This window comes from Haliotis rubra, unplaced genomic scaffold (assembly GCF_003918875.1).
Source record: "Haliotis rubra isolate DU_JTF1 unplaced genomic scaffold, ASM391887v1 Scf203, whole genome shotgun sequence".
Lineage (NCBI taxonomy): Eukaryota > Metazoa > Mollusca > Gastropoda > Lepetellida > Haliotidae > Haliotis > Haliotis rubra.
The window spans coordinates 724,765-750,334 of NW_025766037.1; the positions used below are offsets into that span (position 1 = coordinate 724,765).

Below are 25,570 nucleotides of genomic sequence, written 5' to 3' on the forward strand. Positions count from 1 at the left end.
GTAACATCTAACATAACTTCTTCAAGTGACATTTAGAAGCTGCTATGATGAAGAGGAACACTTTTAATGGATGGACAACTTCTTGATAACGTTATGATCATTTGCTTGATAACGGTGTTAAGATCTACGCCGAAACGTTGCATCTATTGCAATAAAGAAGTTGTGTATCCATTAAAAGTGTTCCCATTCAACATCTAACATAACAAGGCCAATTTCTGACTGATTTGTCTTTGTGAACTGATCAATAAACTTGACAAACTTTCTTAAGTCTGTCATTTCCTGTGTAGCCCCTGAATAAGCCAAGGTCTCAGAAGTTCCTGTTCACAGGGGCGGTGGAGTAACCTAGTGGTTAAAGCGTTTGCTCGTCATGCCCAAAACCGGGATCGATTCCCCACATGGGTACAGTGTGTTAAGCCCATTCTTGTGTCCCCGCCCGTGATATTGCTGTAATATTGCTAAAAGCGGTGTAAAACCAAACCCACTCACTACTGTTCACAGATTTTAGCAAGAGACAAATGACTGTAGGAGTTTCACTAATGAAGTTTAGATAGGACATAGTACAAAATCACTACCAAATTTGAAAACAATTTGATAAAAATACCTTTAGGAGTTTGTTGTTTGTCAGAGAATTAGACATTGAACTTAAACCTTGTCTACAGATGTGTGTGTTAATATATCTTCATAAATGCAATGGTTCCAGTCTACGGGACCCGTGAAGATCTGATCTTCAGTAACCCATGCTTGTTGTAAGAGGTAACTAACGGGATTGGGTGGTCAGGCTTGCTGAACTTGGTTGACACGTGTCATCATATCTCAAATGCGTAGATCGATGCTCATGCTGTTGATCACTGGATTGTCTGGTCCAGACTCGATTATTTACAGACTGCCGCTATATAGCTGGAATGTTGCTGAGTGCGGTGTAAAACTAAACTCACTCACTCAAGTCTACATAATGTGGTCTCAGTTTACTTTCTCACACACACAGACACAAACACACAGACACATACACACACACAGTCAGTACAGGTGATACTTACACTAGGTGTAAGAATATAATGTGAAATTTGGATCCATCCCTATGATAATTGACCAGTCACTCGTGTTCTTGTTTAGACTGACTGACTGACTTGAGTTTGGGTTTATGCCGCTTTTAGCAATATTCCAGCAACATCACGGGGGACACCAGAAATGGGCTTCACACATTGTGCCCATGTGGGGATTCAAACCCGGGTCTTCGGCATGACGAGCCAACACTTTAACCATTAGGCTACCCCACCGCCCTTCTTGTTTAGAAACATTGCATACAGCTAAAGTATTAATAAATATTAACATTTTCACCAAACTCTGATGAAGTCAGCTGAGCAAATACCCATTCAATCATGAACTTAGAAAATTTATAAGACATTAAATTCAAGATGTAATTAAATATTAGATCTTTCATCTTTATTAAGGTCTGAAGTAACATGCATACATTTGTACATCTGACAAAAAAGGAATTTGTGCAATCATGTTTCAATGACACAATCAGTGTGATGACAGATCAGTCCATGCCAGAATACTTTACTCTATACCTTATCCTAATTAGCTCAGAGAGAATTAACTGAAATCAGACAGGATATCCGCTACGACTGTGCTAGGACTAGATGTGAGTCACTTGTGGCACAGATAGACGATGGTATTCGCTTCCCATCCGATTAACTAATATCTTTATTTTATCACTTTGGAGGTCAGGCCAGGTCGGCGACCAAATTACATAAAGGTAAATAGGAATTAGTAGGTGAAGAACATGAAGGTCCTCCATATCTAGTTAACAAATGTAAGTCACTGACATATAAGTACCGGTAGATGGACTGGGGAAGGGAAGTAACTCTTTGAATTATTTAGTTCAACACTCCTTGTAGCATCTTGCATGTCGGTAATTGTCTCCACCCTGTCAACAATACCATAGACGTATTAACCCTGTAAATTATTACAGACAATGTGTGGAGACTGTCAAATGTTTTAAACCAGATACATAAACATTGTACATAGTGTCTGATTTAATGATGCAGTTATGGCTCACATTATTATTAGTATGCAGCAAAGCATGTAGACGATCACGTGTCACATCCTGGGCAGGAAACTGTCACTGCGTAGGCACAGAATTTAAGCATCATCAGTGTTTACAATCTTCCTCCTCTCCTGCACTGACAATATGCATCTCCTGCTCAATCAAGCTTCTGAGAACATCGTGTAGCACAGTCAAGTCATGTGACCCCTTGCCACAAACTGTGGTCATGTGATGCTCCATGTAGTTCACGGGTCGTGTGATCATCACAGGAACCAGTAGCGGAAGAACAATAGGAACACCACTACAACTATGACTGCCACACCAATCTTGAAGTAGGAAGAACGCAAGTTCAAATATTTCGCATCTTTTTTGTATTTCTGTGACAAAGTTGATAGGTTGCTAGCTTTATCACCGAGAACTGTAAAGTAAACAGATGATATGACATCAGGAACAATATTTCACTGGAAGTCAATTGCATAATCAAAAGACAGTGATTTCCAATATAGCTGTCTACCTGTGCTATGAAAGAGTGAGTGAGTTGAGTTTTACGCCGCACTCGGCAATATTCCAACTATATGGGGGCGGTCTGTAAATAATCGAGTCTCATTCAGACAATCCAGTGATCAACAGCATGAGCATCGATCTATGCAATTGGGATACGATGACATGTGTCAGCCAAGCCAGCGAGCCTGACCACCCGATCCCATTAGTAGCCTCTTATGACAAGCATGGGTTACTGAATATCCATTCTAGCCTGGATCTTCATGGGTCTGCTGTACAAAAGACACTGAACATGCATGAGAATGCATGCAGCTGTATTCACTCCTTAAACAGCTTCTACTAAAACATGCCACATATTGCTGGACAACATTTTTTTTCCAAGATTCTTTGGAAAACCTATAAAACATGAAAGCAATGAAATTATAGTCCTGATGATGATAATTGCCATCAAATCAACAGTACAGCATTGGTCTATGAACATATTCCCCTTGCTGTTTCATTCAGTCACATCATATTCAATGGACAACAATTTCTAAGCATGTATATGTATCTTAAACCAATTTCTGTATTAATTTGTTCAATATCACTACATCATTAACTAAAGCACTCACTTAAACAAATTAAAAAAAGAAAAGACACCCTTAGCCATGAGCTGTAACTGGCAACTGGCAACAATCCAAAGCCCCAATGAGACGTACCTGACAGAGCTTCCCTCGCTGTAAGACATCATCAATATTCTGCACCATGATTCTCTGTACATCCTGAAGTTCTGTGTTAATGTTGGTCAAGTTCCGTCTTGCTCTTGAATCCATGTACGACTTCCTTGTTTTTTGAATAAATGTGTCTGAAAGTACACAAGAGATGACTACAGGTATCAATTCCCCAGGGAGTGTCTTCTCCGACATGGCAACTAGTCAGCCACTGTACAGACCTGGACCCCTGTCCACACAGCAGCAGCCATGGCACTACAAGTCTATGTTATTGTATGTAAGTAATTATCCGCTTAGCACAGGACTGCATTGGACGGCTTAGCAGAGGACCGATTGAAAAGAAGGAAATAGATGTGTTCGTTATTAGCTTGGGTCACTCAGAGCGCCCGAATACACCTGTCGCTATGCGTATATGCACGTGGGTTTTAAAATCTCATGTATTTTGTGGTTATAGTGGACGACAGCGTTAATCAGTTTAACGTCGGCGGTATTGTTAGACATATTGCTGAGGGACAGGATCGTCCATATAGAGCTCCAACCTGGAGTTACAAATTGCTAATTAGATTGGTTCCATTAGGAAGACATTTATACAGACATTTACTTATCATTCACACTATCGGTGAATGTGCAGTATGGGGGATTTTTCCTTGGGTTTATTGTTTTGTTTCAGTTTTGGTGTATTAAATGTTCAGACAATTCTTTTGACTTTTCGTGTAATTTATAAATGGGGAATATGAACTGCCTCATTCCCAGAAATTTCTTCCTGTTTGCACCGATCACATATCAGTCACAGTCAACTGCCTTTTGTTCTTCTGAGTATTTTCACAGAAATTTCTTCCTGTTTGCACCATGATTATACATTATCAGAACCTTATTGATATCTTTTCTCATACACTCAGGGTTGTAACTTCCAGGTGAAGAGGGTCAGACACTATTCTAACACTGTATTGATATCTTCATACTCAGCAAACCCAGGACATCTTGAAAGAAACTAATAACATCTTGAGAACTATTCATCTTCCTGTGGTTTAATGGCAAGGCATTAGTCACTTTAATCTATGGACACCTTAATCTCATGTCTTATGATTATGTTCATTTCGATGCGTGTCATGACCTGCTTCATCAATAGGAATCGAAATCTATAATTGATAACCTGCATATGACTAAACACTTTCAACAGTCACAACTAGTCATAAATAAAACAAATTATTCATCAGAAAAAGCTAATTTCAAAACTGCCATCAGCTGATTGGAATGGATAAGGACTGGAGCTACATCCTTTGATTCTGTTACAACACGGTAGAAATTGGCAGAGTTCATCACTGTCAACAATACGTCATTCTGCTTATTACAAAGATCAAAATAATAAACAAGCATTAAAGTTGGTTAAATACCATTGCCGCACTTCACAACGATCACACTACTATTTCAGTACTATTGCACTTTTGGTGTACTATTGCAATAAAATTTGCATCAGTGAAAATAGACCCTTGTCACTCTCTGAAGTAATTTCATTGATTGAACATCTTTTCTATTCATGTATTGTTATTAATAGCAATATGACTCAAGATAAAACCTGTTATCTGAAGATTGAAGGCTACTGAAAAGAAATCAATAACAAGCTGGGGCAGGTATTGTTAGATATCTTTTTTGTAAAATGGACAGCTACAGGCAAAATCTGCAGACATTACAGTAGAATGCAATCTTGAGTTGAGAGATAAACACAGCTCAAAAAACATATCAAACCAAAGAACATAAGATAGTATATCACACACCATTAATACTATTAGACACCAAGTACACCTATTAAGTACGAGTGTTTTGTTAACTTTAATTTATAAAAAAAGACAAGTTGGTTTTTAATACAATATGCATACCAGTGTATAAAATAAGCCCGTCCGACCGCCCGAGACGGTCTAGACTTCTGACAGACGGTCTAAATAACAGCTAGCCAGCCCGAGGGTCTGGTATAAATTTAGATGTTCCATACATCTGAGAAAATTCACCATATTTGGTCTGGTTAAAACCTGATGTCTGGTTGGATTTTTGGCTTATTTCATACACTGTGCAGTGTTTCCGCTGACTAAATTATTTATCGGACACTGTGTCTGGCAACCTAAAATTTTACTGGTCATGAATGAAATTTGCCAGTCATATCCTATTACCATACTGTAAGTACTCATTTTAAAGTTATTTTTAGCCTGGGTATTACCGAAACATAACAATATTTGCGACCATGAAAGCACAGCCAAGACTGTGATTTCGCTTACCCATGAATTTTTTTATTTTAATGCATGATTATTTAACGGACACAGTGTCTGGTTGGCTTTCAATTTACCGGTCCCCAACGAATTTTACCGGCGATTTTCAGGTATATACCGGAGAACGGAAACACTGCTGTGTATACATTTCTTTGTGTTTCACTGTTCTCTTCCACTATCTAATGGAAACTTGGAGATTACTCAGGACTGCCAACCTGATTCCATACAATTTCAAAAATTAATAAGACATTTATAAACATGACTTATTTCACAAAGGTAATTCAATTACTTGAATCCTATTACATTCTTTGCTAGAGTATGAGTCATTACTGTATTGTATCAGAAGTCTTGGATTACAATATTGTACAACATGTTACATGCTGTGTGCTGACTAGAGTTGGGAAATCTGTGAAGATCCGGGCTAGAATTGGTCTTCAGCAACCCATGCATGTCGTATGGGGCTCGAATTAAGGAATCAGGTATTCAGGCTCGCTGACTTGGTTGACACATGTCATTGTATCCCACTTCTGTAGATTGATGCTCACGCTGTTGAACACTGGATTATCTGGTCCATACTTTGTTATTTACACACCGCTGCCATAAAAGCTGGAATATTGCTGAGTGCGGCGTTAAACAACAAACAAAAAGTTGGGAACAAGACACCAATGTCACAGGTGTTGACTGAATGAATCAGTAACCATAGTAACTTGCAGACAACAAATCAATAGTGTGAGGAGCTTCAAGTGTTGCTATAATGTTCATTCAACATTAGAGACTGCAAGGTGCTCTCTTTCAATGTCAAGCATATAGATATAAAAGTCTTGATCATTTGAAAGACTACATGTCCCAGAAAATGATCTCTACAATGAAAGCAACCTGAAAAATGCCTCACTTCACAGTCATTATGACCATCTCAGAGATGGCAATTTTCCGCTGATCCGCGGACTTTATTTCAAATTGTTCAATTGTGCATCATCAAAATCCATTCAGAAACCCTCAACTCGATGACACAATATTACGTTTTCAGCTGAAAATAGATTTTCCTGTTGCCATCCCTGCCATCTGATCTACCCCTTGATACATTGTCTTGATACAACCATGAGGAAATGACCACCCATTCTACTACTGGGGCTATTTCCACTATTTGCAATTGTATTGGAATAGTAGTCAGTGCTATTGAAAAAGGATTGTGACAACTGTCAACTATTGCAATAGTCCTGCACTACTGTAAAAGGCTGGATAATTATACCAATCTCTCGTAATAGAATGAATAAAGTATTACTGACAATCTCAAAGACATCTTCATCCCTGTCATTACTCAAACTGAAGTCAAATAACAACAATTGAGACTTCTACAAAACAATGTACATGCAATTTAATGTATTTATTTTCTGACCACTGAGCTTTCTTAAATGGGTCAGCCAACACCAACCTGTTCCTCATTGCTGCATATAACAGCAAGCTGGTGCGATCATTTGATTTTGTAATCAATATTAAATCAATAATGACATATCACCAGATACTGTGAATATGTTTAATTTTGCAGTTATGCCTTTGCTTTGGAAAAAGTCTGTCTTGAGAGGTATATATCAACTGATCAAGTTGAAGTATTTGAGTAAGTGACACACATTACACATCAGATCTCCTGATTTTTTTTTATATTGAACAGTTATAGAATTACTAAGACACTAATGTATCAATAACAACTGATATTGGTCAGTGTCACTGTCAGGGCTCACTGATCATAAAGCATTTTTTGAAAATTCTGGTTAGGGTTTAGACAACGGCTAAAGCTTGAAGATGGGTATACACTGTGCAGTGTAACATTTGAAACATCTTTTTTCTCTGCTTTTTCTGTTTCCTGGGCCTGGGATCTTTCATTAAGCCCAGTGAAAGACAACAAACTAGCCTTTATGGCTAACATTATAAGTTAACTTCTAACACTGATATGGTAAGGTGAAAGCTTCAATTATATTTATCATACAGTCATACCATGTAAGTGAAAGCAGCTTTTCATTCATCACACATTCACAACAAATCATTTGGCCTTTCTCGACCACTCTTACTAGTGCTGGTCGTCGCTGACAAAATGCAGATCAATAATCAAAGCTCAGTAATTGATCAATAATCGTTTGTAAACATAAACCCCACCACAAAATCAATGTGGGCAATAACAGCACACAATCCTAACACTGTGCAAATGAAACAACACCAATTAATAGCATGATCAAAACAATCATAGATACTTCCTGTAATGACGTGCACACAAGTATGTTGTTTACATTGCAGTTTTAGGAGTCAGGAAACAGATTATTTGATCAATCACTCCAGCGCTAACTCTTACCAAATTCAATAAAGCTGTAAGGCCTTGAAACTGTTTCCACTCGGGAGCCAAACTGGCTTGCAAACTCGCCCTGTAGGTCCTCTAAGTAGGTGTATGCTAGTCTTTTGGAAAAGGACTTCTCACACAACACAAGGTAGCACACACCACGTTCCAAGAAGTAGCTGTAACAAAGTATCAACTGTTAAAGTACTGTCGGAAATGCTAGAAAAATGCTTTTTAGCCTTAATATCTTTATAAAGGTGATAAATGTACTATGCTGCAATATATCAACTCGCCTATTGTTTACCTAATTTTTATTTCAATCGATTTAACATTCCCATGCATTTAAAGGGCAGTTTACAGGAGAGAATTAGGTACCAAAACAGCAACTTAAGATTTTTTCAGAGTTAAACAACAGAAATCTGAAATAGTCTTTACATTTATGCTAATAATACAGGTGGTGTAAAAATATAAATTAACATTTTTCCTACACAAATAAATGTTGAATGTTCATGTTACTTTACTTAATTATCGTTTTCTTTATTGAAGAAATATTAATATAAATGTTAAGTCTTAATAAACAAGTTTCCCGTCATGCATGCACATCTTTATCACAGCGTCCACTATGGCCAACGATTTGCAGTCGAGTGTTGCAAAGCTTTATAGGTTTTTCTGCTTAAAAAAGACAGAGGTAAAACTGTCATGAGTTTAGAAAGGGTTTATTACAGAACTTGTAGAGCTGTTGGCATGTCTTACCAACAAGTTTACAATATTGTAAACAAATCAGACAAGACAGGGACCGTCTCAAATGCCAAACCGGGACGTAAAACCATCCTTGACAACTTTGACAAGGGAATGCTTAGACGGGCGGTCTACAAACTTTATGTCTTTGGCCAATGTTCACAACTATTTTAAATCGAATTACATCCATATTTGTTCAATGAAATATACTGTTGACATGCAAAACATTTATTAAAACGTTGCACATTTCTACAATCAATCGATAAGATAACACAAGTGATAGGATTCTTTCCAATGTACAGTAATTCGTATGTTTATTTCAAAACAAACACACATACACAAATGATCCCTTACATAACTGATACGTATACTATACGTACACATATTCAACATTTTGAACAAAACATCTATTGAGATGACCCCTCACCCGAGCGTGTGCTCAGGTGTCAATTTCACCTGTCGATACCGTGCATGCTGATGATGTAACACAGGCAGTTAATGTTTGTATCAAATAACGTCCCACTACCCCTTATTTTTCTAAGTTTTTGGTATTTTCATCAGTAAAAACACATTTTAGAGCATGTCTCAAAATTTATTCCCTCGGTCTACATTAGGTAGATGTTTCTTGAAGTGATATTTGTTATTTAAGTATCTGTAATACCTCTGAATTTTAAATATAAGTCAAAAAGCATTTTTCTAGCATTTCCGACAGTACTTAAGTACCTCATTATAGGGTAACACAGACAAAATGGAATATGTACAGTCTAAGTAAACTTAGGCTCAGTATTATTCATTACACTGCTATACTGAGTCTAACAAACCCTAGTAGGTCGTGTCAGCTATCCTTTGAGCGACCTATGACCATCCAATAAAACATGAGACGGCTGAACGGATTTAACCAATCAGACAACGGCTACTATTTAGGGTACAGCGGGACTTACACAAATTTCACTTCCCCGGTCGTTGACACTGATCTCTCAACAAACGAAAATCCGCATAAAAAAAAATATATTCGACCTGCAGTATATACTTAGGGGTTTCTGATGACATGGTGACTATTCGCTTATATTTCCACAAGATGACATCATGGAATATTGACAAAAATTTGAGTTGCATCGTTAGAAGTTGGATATGTCTTTCAGTATGTTCAGATACAATTAAAGAAACATGTCAGATCCTTATCAGATGAGCAATATATGTTCAGGTGATATGATTTGACGAGGATGAAATTTAAGGGGGGATTACCCGGATACAGGCAGAAGTCATTCCAACATTGGGTCTATACATTTATTGCTAAACTGATTGACATCATAAACAGTCAGTTTGCAGGTAGGAAAAGTATCCCAAAGCTAGCTGAATTCGACGTTCTGGTGATTTAAGACGATTGCATGGCTCACGCTATATCGGGGGAGTATGTGCGCGATTGGAGTGCACAAGCAGTTTCATCAGTAGGGCGGATGCCCAGTCGTTGTCGTAAGAAGTTTTATTGACAATGGAAATCCGGAAGTTAAGTTTAACAAAAAGCAAACAAACATCAATATTATTTACCCGAGATCGTATACCACTTCAGATGCAAAATCAATTTAGGCAATTTGAAAAAATAGCAAAAATAGCAAGTGAAAATTTGGTAAGATCAGTTGTCTGCTACTGACAGGCAGTATATAAATAGGAAGACACGTGATGACCTCACTCCTTCGCAGTGCGGAGCAAAAAATATGGCTCATCGTCGAAAACACATACAAAATACCCGGATGAGGAGAGCGGCAGCGATTTCACCGATACGATGTCATCTACGCTATTTCTGTAGGAAACACTTAATATTTTTGCGTGAAATAGATGAATATATTATTTATCACTCAAGGTTAGTAAAATAAAATTATAAATGACATTAAAGATAAGAATTATGTTTTTGTCTTACATCGTCGAAAACCCCTGACACCAGGATATGTTTTACATGATTTGTATTGTTTGACTACAAACTGCCCATAGCCTAGGCTAACAAGTAAAATGTCTGAGCATTAACATCTTACTGGAATATGAAAGGTCCGGTTTCCAGACTGCATCTAGTTGGTGGCTGTGGGTCGGTGGAGATTTTACGGAATAGCTGCTTTGCTTGATTCTGATATTCCATCATTCCTCGACCGGCCTGAAACACATGATTCCACTTTCGATATCACATCAGATTTGAACATGGAGTAATTGACACTGATTGTGATAATGGAATGAAAGAAAGAATGCTTTTAAACCGAATACCAACATTATATTGTTTGGCAATGCGCAATTACATATTTGTCCGGCAGTAGACCCAATTGTCACGACCAAACAGGTACCGGTACAAACTGAGTCAAGACGCTACCTGTTCATCTTCTTGGACAGACGCTGCCAGTGGCAGGCCGTCAGCAACACGCGCGATCATTGTCAGCAAAACCATTTTGACTGTGAGATGCTTAAAACATCATTCGATTCAAATCCGAAAACTGGTCACGTCAGCTGACGTGTAGAAGAGTAAACGTGATGTATGTCAATGTACACAATCCAGCTGGAAAGCTGTCTGCACTGTAGAAAATGACGTGGCTAGAAATATACTAGTAGACGTACAACTTATTGTGTCTACAGTCAAATTCTGGTAAACAGCGCTCTGGATTAATGTCCGTGAAAAGAGGGAAGATGATAATAAGGAGAAATGAAGAACCGTTATTTAATTTCTTTAATTTTTCTAAAATATTAATAATTCTGTTAGAAAGGAAGCATATGTTATTGCCCTTAATATGCTCAACACTGATTAACAAAATACTGCATTTCTGCTCCGTTGTTTGAGTCATGCAAATAATTGCAACTGTTTTCTTCCGTTTCTATATTTACGGCTTCTTCTAAAATCGTTTAGTTAACATAAACAAACTAATCGTTAAAAATGTATCGATCTGACAACTCTTCCTTTGTGTTTCCACTTCCAAAAAATATACCCGTCAAGGTCCGGGTTAGAATGAACCTTCAGTAACCCATGCTTGTCGTAAAGAGGCGACTGACGGGCTCGGGTGGTCAGGCTCGCTGGCTTGGTTGCCACATGTCATCGGTTCCCAATTGCGCAGATCGATGTTCATGCTGTTGATCACTGGGTTGTCTGGTCCAGACTCGATTATTTACAGACCGCTGCCATATAGCTGGAATATTGCTGAGTGCGGCGTAAAACTAAACTCACTCACTCACTCCACAAAATATTATTACTTTCATGGATTAAATACGCCTGGGCTTGAAATGACAGACATTCTGTCTAATCCGACTAAAGGTTTTGGCCCCGGCACAGACCCCGGTATAGGTAACATTGTATAGTCTGACATTAACACAGAACATTCATCCATAACGCTAAATTGTGGTGCTGTTGGTATTCTATGATCAAGACAATTTTGACTTGATGGTATATTTAGTGTACAACAAACACTCAACTAACTCTAACGCTTGACAATGATTAACGTTACTGAGACAGTGTAATCCCAAATATACTTCTCATCTAAAGTTTAGACTCACTAGTGTATATATCAATACAGCCACGTACTTCAGGCAACTCTTCTAAACTACATTTTGCAAAACATGCCATACTGTTTAAAGGCACTGTTTACACGGGAACTGATGTGTTGTAAAACAAATTCGTAACGTTGAAAATATATTTGTCATGAGTTCAGTAAATGATGAAACTCAATGAAAATTTACACCACAAAGCAGCTGTTCACATGCACGATATTTGCACATGGTTTTCAGTAATTTGATGCATGATCCTCGCGCAATTACGCTGCAAAAGTTTGCAGTTGGTTCCCCAAGTTAGTGCAGAAATCAATCTTCGATGTAACCATAATATATATACATAACATATAGTGAGTGTTTTAAGTGAGTCTAAACTTTTGAAGAGAAGTATACTACCCATCAAAAGTTTAGACTCACTTAAAGCATTCACTATATGTTATGTATATGCATGTGGATACATCGAAGATGAATTTGTCCCCTAACTTGGGGCAACCAAATGCAAACCTTATGCAGATGAATTGCATGTAGATCATGCATCAAATTGCTGAAAAGCACGTGCAAATATCGTGCATGTGAACAGCTGCGTTTTGGTGTAAAGTTTTGTTAAGAATTTGCCAATTTTCACCGAGTTTCATCATTTTATTGAACTCATGACAATAATCTTTCAACGTTACGAATTTGTTTTACAATACATCAGTTCATGATGTTCATGCTGTTGATCACTGGGTTGTCTGGTCCAGACTCGATTATTTACAGACCGCTGCCATATAGCTGGAATATTGCTGAGTGCGGCGTAAAACTAAACTCACTCACTCACTCCACAAAATATTATTACTTTCATGGATTAAATACGCCTGGGCTTGAAATGACAGACATTCTGTCTAATCCGACTAAAGGTTTTGGCCCCGGCACAGACCCCGGTATAGGTAACATTGTATAGTCTGACATTAACACAGAACATTCATCCATAACGCTAAATTGTGGTGCTGTTGGTATTCTATGATCAAGACAATTTTGACTTGATGGTATATTTAGTGTACAACAAACACTCAACTAACTCTAACGCTTGACAATGATTAACGTTACTGAGACAGTGTAATCCCAAATATACTTCTCATCTAAAGTTTAGACTCACTAGTGTATATATCAATACAGCCACGTACTTCAGGCAACTCTTCTAAACTACATTTTGCAAAACATGCCATACTGTTTAAAGGCACTGTTTACACGGGAACTGATGTGTTGTAAAACAAATTCGTAACGTTGAAAATATATTTGTCATGAGTTCAGTAAATGATGAAACTCAATGAAAATTTACACCACAAAGCAGCTGTTCACATGCACGATATTTGCACATGGTTTTCAGTAATTTGATGCATGATCCTCGCGCAATTACGCTGCAAAAGTTTGCAGTTGGTTCCCCAAGTTAGTGCAGAAATCAATCTTCGACGTAACCATAATATATATACATAACATATAGTGAGTGTTTTAAGTGAGTCTAAACTTTTGAAGAGAAGTATACTACCCATCAAAAGTTTAGACTCACTTAAAGCATTCACTATATGTTATGTATATGCATGTGGATACATCGAAGATGAATTTGTCCCCTAACTTGGGGCAACCAAATGCAAACCTTATGCAGATGAATTGCATGTAGATCATGCATCAAATTGCTGAAAAGCACGTGCAAATATCGTGCATGTGAACAGCTGCGTTTTGGTGTAAAGTTTTGTTAAGAATTTGCCAATTTTCACCGAGTTTCATCATTTATTGAACTCATGACAATAATCTTTTCAACGTTACGAATTTGTTTTACAATACATCAGTTCATGTGTAAACGGTACCTTTAAACAGTATGGAATACTTTGCAAAATCTAGTTTAGAACAGTTGACTGAAGTAAGTGGCTATATTTACACTAGTGAGTCAAAACATTTAATGGGTAGTATATATAACATGTGTTACACTTGAACACTTTCTAAATGGCACTGAGTATCCATAGCTTACGGCCGTGGGAGCCGTGCCAATTTAATTTACACGAAGTCCGTGGTCTATATGCTGCCAGTTGTAAGACTTCCATTTGTGTGGAGTGAGTGAGTTGAGTTTTACGACTCAACTATATACTCCAGCTATATGGTGGCGGTCTGTAAATAATCGAGTCTGGACCAGATAATCCAGTGATCAACAGCATTAGCATCGATCTGCGCAATTGGGAACCGATGACATGTGGCAAGCAAGTCAGCGAGCCTGACCACCCGATTCCGTTAGTCGCCTCTTACCGTACAAGCATGGGTTGCTGAAGATCAATTGTGTATCCCAATTGTGTAGATCGATGCTCATGCTGTTGATCATTGGATTGTCTGGTCCAGACTCAGTTATTTACAGACCGCCCCCATATAGCTGGAATATTGCTGAGTGAGGTGTTAAACAAAAAACTCACTCACACAACCGATCATGATCGTCTTGGCGCTACGATCGCTTTAATTTGTTCAACGGATCCTTGATTGCAGATTAAGTGAATCATATCCGTTCACATCATAACAAGTCACACTTCTTAGACTGCAAGGGGCCATGAAAATCTGTTTCATCCGACAACTCTCTAACCAGATACTGGGGGTATTCGGTTGTTGAAGTGAGAGTAAATATGGGAAAAGGGCATACTACCACCACTGGTATTTATAATGTGATTTAGAAATTTGGAATTACTTTCCTTGTTATCTGAACCTAAAGTGTGTTATCCAATCGCGTGTGACGCCTATTGTCTATTACTTAATCAGTGATAATCGGATAAAGGATGATCTGCTCGTTTATACAACACTGACTGGATCACCGGTTGGGGCAGCTTAATTTATCTTTAATCAAATCCAATTAAACCAATTGACTGTAACGGCGAACCCCCCGGCTCCGACCCGGGCCCGATTCCCCGAGACATCATAAACCTATATTTGTTTATTTCTTAAATTAGTTTGCAGCCTTGGGGCATTTGGAATTGAAGATTATCAGTTGTTAGTCATATAATGTATTATTGTATGACTTTTTGCGCATGACAGGAAGTAGTATTTGTTGTATCATTTTCAGACGAAAATTCTTAGTATACCAGACGTTGACAGGGAAGTACAGCACGCTTTGGGTGTCACGATTTGTATATAATTGATTAAAAACGTATATAAAAGAAGCAACGACCCAAGAAATCCTTTCTAGTGTTAAAACTTGAATAGCGTAGATTTTAGTTTCGAACGCACACGTAATCACAAGAATCGGCAACATGGCTTCCGAGTGAACTCTTCCTGTTGAAAATCGCCCAGGTTAGTCGTTTTGAAGCCGGTTTGTTCTACATGCAAAGATACACCATCTCTGTGATGTCGATATTCTTTTGGTGTTGAAACTGAGGCGAAGGAATTACTTATATATTTCCTAGGTAAGTGATAAGCCTTCACTTTGGGCAATATTGTGTTTTGTTTTTGACGCACAAGTGACATATGTTTTGTAAGCTGACCAGATCCATTTACAGTCAATACTGCAGTAAAATCTGGGGACACATTAACATCGATTGTAAACTGAGCGTCTGACAATTATCATCAGTAACTTAACCTTGAATGCCATTGATCCATCATCGAAATGTCAGGCAAACGAAATGTCAGCTGTTAGGAAAAAAGTAACCGGGCCTGATACTGGTAGTTTACTATATCTTTGGTGTTTTGAGATATGGCTGTATATCATACAAAAAGTAGTTAATACGCCGGTAAGACACTGAAGTCTTTCATTCAATCATGACAAGAGAGATAAAAATAAAGACCAAACATTTGGGGAATACATTCTCTTAGTCTTATCCTCTTGACTTTTGAACATGTTAAGGGCACTGATCAAGTGATTCTTGACTTAATCATGTTAATATTTAATGCATTGTCAGTTGTTTATCAAAAGTAAACAAATTGTTGTTTAACTGCAATAATTCAGTGAAAGGCTAAGTCCTTTTATTTTCCCCACATACAAAACTTAAAACAATATTGTGTTGATTCCATAGATCATGTGGATATTGGAATAGAAGTGAAGTGAATAAATATTTAGATTAAGTGTTAAATTAACATGATTAAGGTTAAGTGAAGTAGGTATATTGTCAAATGAAAACTATTGATACCTGTATCAAATTAAAATGATTCATATTGTACATTGATTGCATTTAAGATTGAAAGTCAAGGTGTCCTTGTTCATGTTGTTACAAATTTGATTTTAAGAGTTTGCAGACTCTAGATTAAAATATTGTATGGGGAATACTCATGGATTCTGAGGAACTAATTGAATTCGGAATGCTGTCGCAGTTTTTAATTCAAATGACCATCAAATCTTTTGTTTTACAGAATGAGTCAGTCTGCACCGTGGCAAACACAGGATCTTCCTAACGCCCAGGGTACCGGTGTTCAGTTCTACGATCCCACCAAGTTCCAAGCATCTGCTGCCAATAATGTAGACCAAGCAGCTAATGTGCAAAATAGCCAGGCAGGGGCCAGTAACTCTTGGAATAGTTGGGGTAATAGCTGGGCAGACAACTCTGTAAGTACAAGTCAAGGCTATTCGCAGCCAGGTGTGAATGCTCAAGGTCAGAGTGAGGTGAAACAGTCCAGCGAAGGAGTACATGTTCAGAGTCAGGTGATAGGACAACAGCCTGGGAATGACAGTCAGTACTACAATCAATGGCATCAGTCTGGATGGGACCCCAACAACCCTCAACAGAACTGGGACCCAAATACACAACAGCATTGGGACCCGAATACCCAACAGCACTGGGACCCTAATTCCCAGAAAAACTGGGATCCTAACGCTCAGCAGAACTGGCAGCAAAGTCAAGAGCATATGGTTTGGAATGGCCAGCAATGGGTGAACTCTAACCAGACATGGCCAACTAGCCAGCAGGTGCCCACCACCCACACAGGAAATGTTACTTCTCCTGTTGTGTCAAGTGCACAAGAGCACCAGCCCAGTCTCTCAAACAGCAATGCATCAGGGCAGGTTTATGAGCAGACATCACCCGAAACTTCTGGAAATTTCTCTCATAGTAGTGCATCGTTTTTCTCCCAGTCTGGAGGATTAAATGACTCCACATCCTCAAGTCTAGACCAGTCGAGCTCTAGTCACCAACTAGATCCGTCTGGCTCTAGCCAGTCGGACTCATCTGCTCTTGTTGCTGATGATTCTATGAACACAGACAGTGGCACTGTGGCAGGATTCTTCGGTAAAGATGATGGGGATAGTGCTTTCGATGGACCTGCTATGACTGTGGAACCCACACTGACGAGTGTACCACAATACCTTAATGTGAACCCTGAATTTCACAGAACTGACTCGGCCATTAGTAACGCAAGTATGCAGACTGTGAATTATTCAAGTCATGGGTCTATAGGATCGCTGGAAGATATAGATAATAAGGATTTAGTGCAAAATGTAGCAAATCAGTTCCAGAATGTGTCTTTAGGCACAACTGGTTCTGGAATGGTAGCTGCAGGTCAATATGGGCAACCAGGGTCCATGCCAGTGAGTGCAGGGAACACAAACCAGAATGCTGGTGGGAACTTGCCACCATCTGCTCCTCAGCCTGGAGTGGAGGATGAGCAAACAGGAAACTTGAATGACTGGGAGATTGTTCCCAACCAGCCTGGTCAAGGAGGAACTGGGGCCAACTTTTTCATAGGAGGGGGTGAAGAAGTTGTCAGTGAATCTTTCCAAAGTCAGAGCCAAAATCCTGGAAAGAACCAACCAGAGGTGAACACATCTGGAGTTTCCATCACTGGACCGCCAATGTCATCACCTGGGCAACAGGAAGTTTCACTTCACCCTCCACCCGCTGGGTCACCAGCAGGGGGTAACATCTACAGAAGAAGTCCCCGAAATGTTTCAAGGAATGCGTCTAACCAATCTCTACCATCACTGCAAGGAGATGTACCTGCATCTGGCCAACCCGTGTTATTCAGTCCTGACAACCATGGTAACTTTATTGTGCAGCAAACAGCTACTGACAATATGTCTTCCTTTTCTGGAGATATACCCCAGCCTGTGTCAAGCAGTGTAGCAAACGTGGACGCGAGAACTGTGCCTGTTAGTGCAGCAGACATTGGCGCCAAGCCAATACCTGGCGGTGTAGCGAACATGGACGTTAGGCCATCACTCGACAGTATAGGGAAAAATTATGCCCAGCCAACACCTAGCAGTGTAGCCAATACCGACATTAGTGCTTTCAAACCACCTGTGCCAACTAATGAGACTCACACAACCCTAGGAAGTGTTCCTGAGGGAACCAGCTCAAACACTGATGCTAAACAGACTGAGGTAATTTCAGCAGTTGATGCAGTTGTTGATTCAGGAAATAAGCCACCTGTTCCTCCAGGACGCTCCGCACCTTCGTCACCACGGAAACACGTGTCTGCCTTCCACCCAGTGAGCCACAGGGCCAAACACAGCATGTCGCCGGCTACTACACTCTGGGACAACATTGACGCCCCCGCCACCAACATCATCCTGGCACCTGCAGCTCCTATGCTGGTCGGGACTGCAGCAGCAACGACGGCAGGATCTCGGGGCAAGAGTCCGGGACTTCCTGTGATTCCCGTGCAGGCAAGTCTGGAGAACAAGCTAAAGGACAGCAAGGACAAGGGAGATAATCTGGGTAATGACAGAAAGGATGAGCGTCAGACCTCCACCCACAAAGATCGGAGATCTGACCGTGATGTGCGAGGTGGAAGTGACAGATATGGGAGAAACGATAGGAGCCGAGATGATGAAGTGAAAAGGAGCCGAGAAGATGATGTGAGGAGGAGCCACGAAGATGAATTTAGGCGGAAGGAAGAAGACAACCGGTCAATAAACTCCCTTGAGGAGCTTGATGCTCAAATTGATTACCGTGACCGGGATGAATATCGGGACCGGAGGTATAAGGATCGCTATGGTTACCGGGATCATGATCCCAGGTATGACTATGACAGGCCTCAGAGCAGAGGTGACAGTTACAATGAGGACAGTCGGAGACGTGAAGCCTACAAAACTAGGGATTACAGACAACCATACCGTCGTGAAGGTTACTATGGAGATGAGAGATATGAGCTGATAACTGTGATATCCCTTTTATAGCTTCCAGACAAAATGGTCAGTTGTAAGGTCACTCGTAACTCCTGTGCACTTGCATGCATCCACTCGTAAATGAGGGTTAATATAACCACAATCTGTCTAACGTTGTATAAATCATCTTGGCTCTTTGCCAACTACATGTAGAGGTCTGATACACATAGTTTCGTTGAAGTCTCATGCAAAGTTAAAACAAATTAAAGCTAAAATACATGGAATTATCATGAAACGGCCCTCCCATTATCAGAAATTTGCGGGCCGCTGCAAATGATATTGGACCACTCAACCTTAACAACGGGCCACTATCAGTTCTGTTGTCAAGTGACGGCTTACGGTTCATTCGACAGTAATTGGCTTTCGACTGGCAGATATTCTGGGTCAAACAAGTCAAAGCAACCCGAATTCCCGCTTTAAATAGCGGTAATATTGGCTTTCTTGTTGGTGCTAACCTTAACAATTGCACTATTAAGGCTGTTGATGGACCAAAACCGAACACTGACATAGTTTGACATGTTGCAGGCTATGGTCTTGTCAAAGGCCAAGGTCGAATATCGTCACTTTCTGTTGTGATGTCACTTGAATTGTTCGATGACGTAATTGCATTCGGTCAGTCAACCCCGTCAGAAGTTGGTTTTGAGTAATCTTACAGTCAAATTCCTTCATTGTTTGCTGTTTCTTTTCAACACTAATTCCATGTATTTTAGCAATAATAACGGTAATGCTATATTTGAGGGCATTATCATTTGCAGAAGCCCTCGGTCTTTTTCAACTGCCCTCCTTCGTCGGGCAGTTAATGGAAGACCGCTGGCTTCTGCAAATGATAATGCCCTCAAAGATAGCATTACCCTTATAATATCATAAACAAGAGTACCTAATATGTCATAGGCTGATAGTGACCTCTTCACTGAAAAATGAATGTTGTAGAACATAATTAAATTTGTGTCTGAAATTCAGTGAATACTGTAACCATGGTAACGAGAGCAAGACCATGTTCATACATTCTTAAATCAGGTGACTCAATGATTGCAGAAGAAGAACGGCCAGGGTCAAGGTCAGGAGGTCAGGTACCTGAAAGGTCAAGGTCACGGACGGATTATGATAAGGATGCATACTACAGGGACAAATATGGTCGAGGTGAGTTGGTTGATGATGACACACGCCATTTGGGGCACTTGTACTCACAGCACTTAAGCTAGGGATAGGAATGTTTCTAAAAACACTGCACAATATCACAAGCTTTATCCACGTAATCGTCAGACTCAAATGGCAAAATACCAGAAGTGTTCCAAGCTGTTGATAAGATTAATATAAGGTGGAATTTCACAATGGTCCTTATCATAATCTTAATATGTGAAAGATTAATCAGCTCCAATACAGAGAATATATAGCCATCCACCAAGAGATATCATGTCAGAAAAGGGTCCAAGTACTTCGTGGTTACCGCCCTTACTTGGAATAAAGTGGGGATCAGATGGTCATGGTGCACATTTGGCTGTCTATCATTTTATCACCGTAGTGTGGATTCCTACCTTAGTGTTATGAAGCTAATAGCCCAGTTTTAGCTGACTTGATGTTAACAGGTTTTTCCAGCCATTTACTGTGATTCAGTACTTATGATGCAGCAGAACTAATCTTGTAACATGTTTAAAAGCCTTAGAGTCTGTGACATAAATTTTGATTATTCGTGTTAATAAAAGGTAATAAACAATGATACTATGGTTGTGGATGATGTTGAATATTGATGTATAGTATATAATAAATGATGTTATTTACCAGTAATTTTTTCTTCTTTCCCCAGGTTACGACTATGACTATTATAACTCTCGATCTTCACGTTACTATGACGACCGATATTACCAGTACTACCAAAGGGATGCTCGGTTACTCCCAAGGTTACTATGACGAGTACTATGGCCATGGCTACAACCCAAGGTATGACTTACACTGCTTGCCTTTAGAATGTAGTATGGGACAGATCAGTTTACTTGCTTGTTTTATAGTAAACCAGTGGTAAGATAACCTGTTTTAGAAGTCTTTTTGGTGTTTGGTTAAAATTTCCCTCCATCATATTTCTTTTTCTTTCATAAAACTTTAAGTAGTTTGGGAATTTTTTGAAAAGCAAGAAATTAAATTGATCTGTACTACAGCATAAAACTAACAGCGTGATTATTTGTTTTGAAAGATAGTCATCCTGTCTTTAAGAATCGATTGTGTAGCTGTATTGACAGTTGTGATGTCATGTTGCCCACTCCCTGTGACGTCATGTTGCCCACTCCCTGTGACGTCATGTTGCCCACTCCATGTTGCCCACTCCCTGTGACATCATGTTCACCCTCCCCAGTCACGTCATGATGTCTCCTTCCACTGCCCCTGTGTTATATACTCTTACAAAAGGTAGGGGAACTTCAATTTGAATTTACGATTGAAAGAATTGGGAGATATCAGAGTCAATCAATGTTGATATGATAATAATGAATGTTTTGAGAGTGCATCACCATTTGCACTTACTTATGACCATAGTTGTTTGTACAGTAATCGCTCTTGAAAGATGATTGCTGTATGATGTGAAATTTACATGTGTGAGATTTTCATTTTCAAACAAAAAACGGCTAGAAACACTAACAACTGTCATGCAAGATGATTGTCAAAATAAATGGTCTACAGTGATTTGTTGACCTTCTTGAAAACTGTCAAATTCAAGAATGACACCCTGTGCACATGTATGGGGCTACTGAGTTTTTATACGTGCATCCCAATGCTTTGTGTATAGGGGTTGTGATAAAGAGAAATGGGTTCATAACATGTCTGTCTTTGAAAAGTTTGTTAACGCTTATACTTCGAATCCAATCCAATTGAAAGTTCAGGTTCCCCTACTTTTTGTGAAGAGTACCGATATATTACCTGCTTGTCTATAATGCACAAACCTGAGGAGAACTATATCAGTATGTTTCCTCTAAGTGGAAGTTTGCTCAGGCTTAAAATGTCATGCTGAAATATTAATCACTCCATAATGAAACTGATCCCTTACTTACAGTTAGTTTTCGAAAGTTTCCCCATTAAATGCCCTGTTGTCCTTAAGAACTAGTACCTTGCAGACCTCAAACCTGTTGTTAGATGTGTAAATTGAAGGGTAATTAATTTATATTTGATGGAATTAAAGGTTTTTCAGGGTTAGATTTATTTTAGATTTGTTTGAAGTTATGATAATGAAATTGCTTCTTGACTTATTCTGTATGATAACAGACTTTCACGGATAACTTTGTGAGTAATGATTTCCTTGTGTCAGTCCTCTTATGCTCTACTTTTTAAATAGTCTTGCATTTATTTATCTGCATTTATGGGATAGCATAGTGAATCTGTGGATTCAAAGGTCAAAGATCTAGCTGGGAGTACCCAACCTTTGATATCTGGCAGTGAAAACTTCTGACTTCCAGGGGTTAGTGAAATGACTTCTGGAAAATAATGACCTTTCTTCTCTGATGACAAAGAGAGACCTGCACATGTATTTCTGAACCCTGTCCCTTCATTCAGCAAGATTATCTGTAACTTTTGACAAATAAGCCTAAAGCTTTATTATTTTCTCTCATTCCTTGGCCAGAGATTTCCCAGTACAATGTTTTCTGGGCATAATTGATCAGGGGCGATGGGATAGTCTAGTGGTTAAAGTGTTCGCTCGTCATGCCGAAGACCCTGGTTTCATTCCCCACTTGGGTACAATGTGTGAAGCCCATTTCTGGTGTCCCCTGCCGTGATATTGTTGGAATATTGCTAAAAGTGGCGTAAAAACCATGCTCACTCACACACTCATGATTGATCACCTGAACCCCAAAAATTGACTTAGCATAATTGGAAAGTTAAAAGATGTACCTTTCTGAAACAATTCAAACCTTCATATGATGTGAGAATCCTTGGGAATTCCCAGCAAACACTAAGAAAGTCTTGAGAAGTCCAAGTTAGGAGAGAACTGAGACGGTCGCATGGCATGGCATTGTGCTAATAAAGTTTGTTTTGGGGGGGTTGTACAGCATTGAAGGGACATTGTTCTGCGTTGTGTAACAGGACATTATGTTGCATCGCCTGACACCCTAGGCTGGATTGTCTAATACTAGTAGGGAAAATATTCTGCATTTTCTAATAGTGGCATTGTTTTAACAGTCAGGATGTTTATCAAGGACTAATTCCATAGGATTTTAATTTGCCTGGAAATTTATTGGAGCAAATTGTTTTTGTACGTGTTGGTACGTCATTTGATAGCGTGCCCTCCATTTACCTTAACTTGCTGCTTAATCTAACATAGGATGCATAGTGACAGCCTTTTCATTTATGCTGCATTTATTTACAAATATCCAGATAAACTGCCCAAATATAAGTCCAAAATAAGGGATGTGAGGATATTACACAACTTAGTTCCTCACATGAGACTCAATAGCCTCTAGTGGAATGGTGTCTTTAACAAAGGGAGATAAACCTGAAGTCATAAAAGGTGCAGACCACTAGGAAATAATCGTTTTTCATGTTTCAGATTGTCTTTTTTGAAATTAACTAACAAGTATTTATCAGTGATGAAACTGGTCCAACTTCACATTTCATATTTAACAATACAAAACCCCAACCCCCCACCCCCCAAAAAACATACAAAAAACTAACAAGTATTTATCAGTGATTAAACTGGTCCTTCTTCCACACGATGTAGCCTTAACCTTGTCGGTTGTCCTACTAACTTGCAGATATAGCGAGTATTACAGCAGTCAGCATGGTCAGTATGGGGCAGCCCCAGAGGTAGACCGTTACAGTCAGCACAGCCAGTCTCGGGGACACACCCCTGCTCTGGATGAGCTGTCACAGAGGTGAGGCAGCAGCAGCAGCAGCAGCAGCAGCATTAATGCAGTAGCTGCCGTTGTGATGTGGTGGTAGCACCTGTGTTTCATGTTGTAGCCTCCAAACAATTGATACTTCCTTAATGTGATGTTCTGATTTCAGTCCTGCTTACCATATGCTTTTTGATGATTTGCAGTTGCATGTAGTACAAGAATACCTCACAGCATTGCTTGTGATGCCTGCATGCATTATGATTTGTAGGGCTGGAACGATTCACCGATACATGATGATGCATTTAAGTTTGATACAGCTATCGTATCATTGGCTGATTTATGGATACAAAATGATCCACAACTTTTTTCAAAACAGTATTATCTTAAACATGTTAAAGTACTTATTTAGAGAAAAATATTCAAGTATGACAGAGTTACTTGTTTGTTTATTACAATGGTGTAATTGTTATACACAAATACCTTGAAATAAATCATTTTAAATCTTAATACTGTGTATATATCGTGATATGTATGGTATTGCAGGTAAAATATCACGATACGTATCGTATTGTGGCATAGTGTATCCTCCCAGCCCTACTGATTTGCTCATACAGGGGTGTGTGGGTGGGAATGTTCTGGTGGGCGGGAGTCCATATATATGGTGATGGGGCAGGATGGGAGGATGGGTGTTGAGATGGGATATGGCAGGATTGATTTAGGGATGGAGAACTGAAGGTTGGGATTAGATGAGTGCGGATGGATAAGAGGGTGAGGAAGGCTGTCTGGGCAGGTGTTTGAGTGTTTTGGTGTAGGGGATTTGGGGATCACGAAGGATGAGTGGATGGATGTTGGGGTGTTTTGTCTCAGGGATTTCGCAACTGGATGTGAGGACTGAAGTTAAGGTGTGTTGGGTGTACAGGGAACTATGTATGGAGTGAGTAAGTGAGTGAGTTTAGCTTTACGCCGCACTCAGCAATATTCCAGCTATATGGCGGCGGTCTGTAAATAATTGAGTCTGGACCAGACAATCCAGTGATCAACAACATGAGCATCGATCTGCGCAATTGGGAACCGATGACATGTGTCAAGCAAGTCAGCGAGCCTGACCACCCGATCCCGTTAGTTGCCTGTTACAACAAGCATGGGTTACTGAAGATCAGTATTCTAACCCGGACCTTCACGGGTAATGAATGGAGTGAGTTAAGGGTTTGATGGGTGTGGTCTGTGGATTAATTAAGGGGTGGGATAGGTTGTATGTAGATAGATGTGTGGGTGCTATGGATATGGCGGGATTACAGTGATGGAAAAGTTTGTGTATATAGTTGTTAGGGTGTGATGGGTGTGTATGTGTAAGGGGAGGAGGAAGGATGTGTAGTCAGTGTGACTTGTGTGCACAGTTTGGTTGGACAATATCAAGTTGCTGTATTGCACATACTGGGCTGACTGAAATATCCATTTTGGTAACATCAGCATGTTCTGTCCAGACTCGGGTTGGGAAATATACACATATCACCCTGGTAGTTATCGCATGGCTTGTACACAC

General features: G+C 39.5%; 3 protein-coding genes across 4 annotated transcripts in view; 2 read left to right on the forward strand and 1 right to left on the reverse strand.

Moving 5' to 3' along the window:
* Positions 1-1,421: 1,421 nt before the first annotated feature.
* LOC124275828 (vesicle-trafficking protein SEC22b-like) lies at positions 1,422-11,161 on the reverse strand. 2 transcript variants are annotated; one of them, XM_046711507.1, is made up of 5 exons: positions 10,943-11,161; positions 10,617-10,732; positions 7,867-8,027; positions 3,250-3,395; positions 1,422-2,468 (listed from the first exon to the last, which is right to left on the reverse strand). In XM_046711507.1, exons 1-5 carry the CDS (start codon positions 11,015-11,017, stop codon positions 2,400-2,402), a joined length of 567 nt encoding a protein of 188 aa, XP_046567463.1. In that variant the 5' UTR covers positions 11,018-11,161; the 3' UTR covers positions 1,422-2,399. The 2 variants fall into 2 exon arrangements, with proteins under 2 accessions (XP_046567463.1, XP_046567464.1); XM_046711508.1 differs by having other exon boundaries at positions 3,225-3,395.
* Positions 11,162-16,462: 5,301 nt separating this feature from the next.
* On the forward strand, positions 16,463-19,222 carry LOC124275854. The gene has a single exon (XM_046711536.1). The coding sequence runs from the start codon at positions 16,463-16,465 to the stop codon at positions 19,220-19,222; it is 2,760 nt and encodes a 919-aa protein (XP_046567492.1).
* A 1,023-nt stretch (positions 19,223-20,245) lies between these two features.
* The window catches only part of LOC124275829 (protein transport protein Sec16A-like), a 41,770-nt gene continuing 36,445 nt past the window's right edge, over positions 20,246-25,570 (forward strand). The window contains exons 1-4 of the mRNA XM_046711509.1: positions 20,246-20,350; positions 21,015-21,148; positions 22,460-22,477; positions 23,944-24,063. Of these exons, the coding sequence (XP_046567465.1) occupies positions 20,312-20,350; positions 21,015-21,148; positions 22,460-22,477; positions 23,944-24,063 (311 nt within the window). The 5' untranslated portion in view covers positions 20,246-20,311. The remainder of the gene's footprint in view (positions 20,351-21,014; positions 21,149-22,459; positions 22,478-23,943; positions 24,064-25,570) is intronic.

Bases quoted from the DNA above. Each gene is read 5' to 3' on its own strand.
- LOC124275854 (XM_046711536.1), top strand. From the start codon at position 16,463: ATGAGTCAGTCTGCACCGTGGCAAACACAGGATCTTCCTAACGCCCAG.
- LOC124275828 (XM_046711508.1), bottom strand. From the start codon at position 11,017: ATGGTTTTGCTGACAATGATCGCGCGTGTTGCTGACGGCCTGCCACTG. The intron at 8,028-10,616 runs GTAAGATGTTAA...ACTTTGTTACAG, and splicing joins ACCGGACCTTTCATATTCCA to CTACTTCTTGGAACGTGGTG. The intron at 2,469-3,224 runs GTTGCCAGTTGC...TTTACTTTACAG, and splicing joins TCTCATTGGGGCTTTGGATT to TTCTCGGTGATAAAGCTAGC.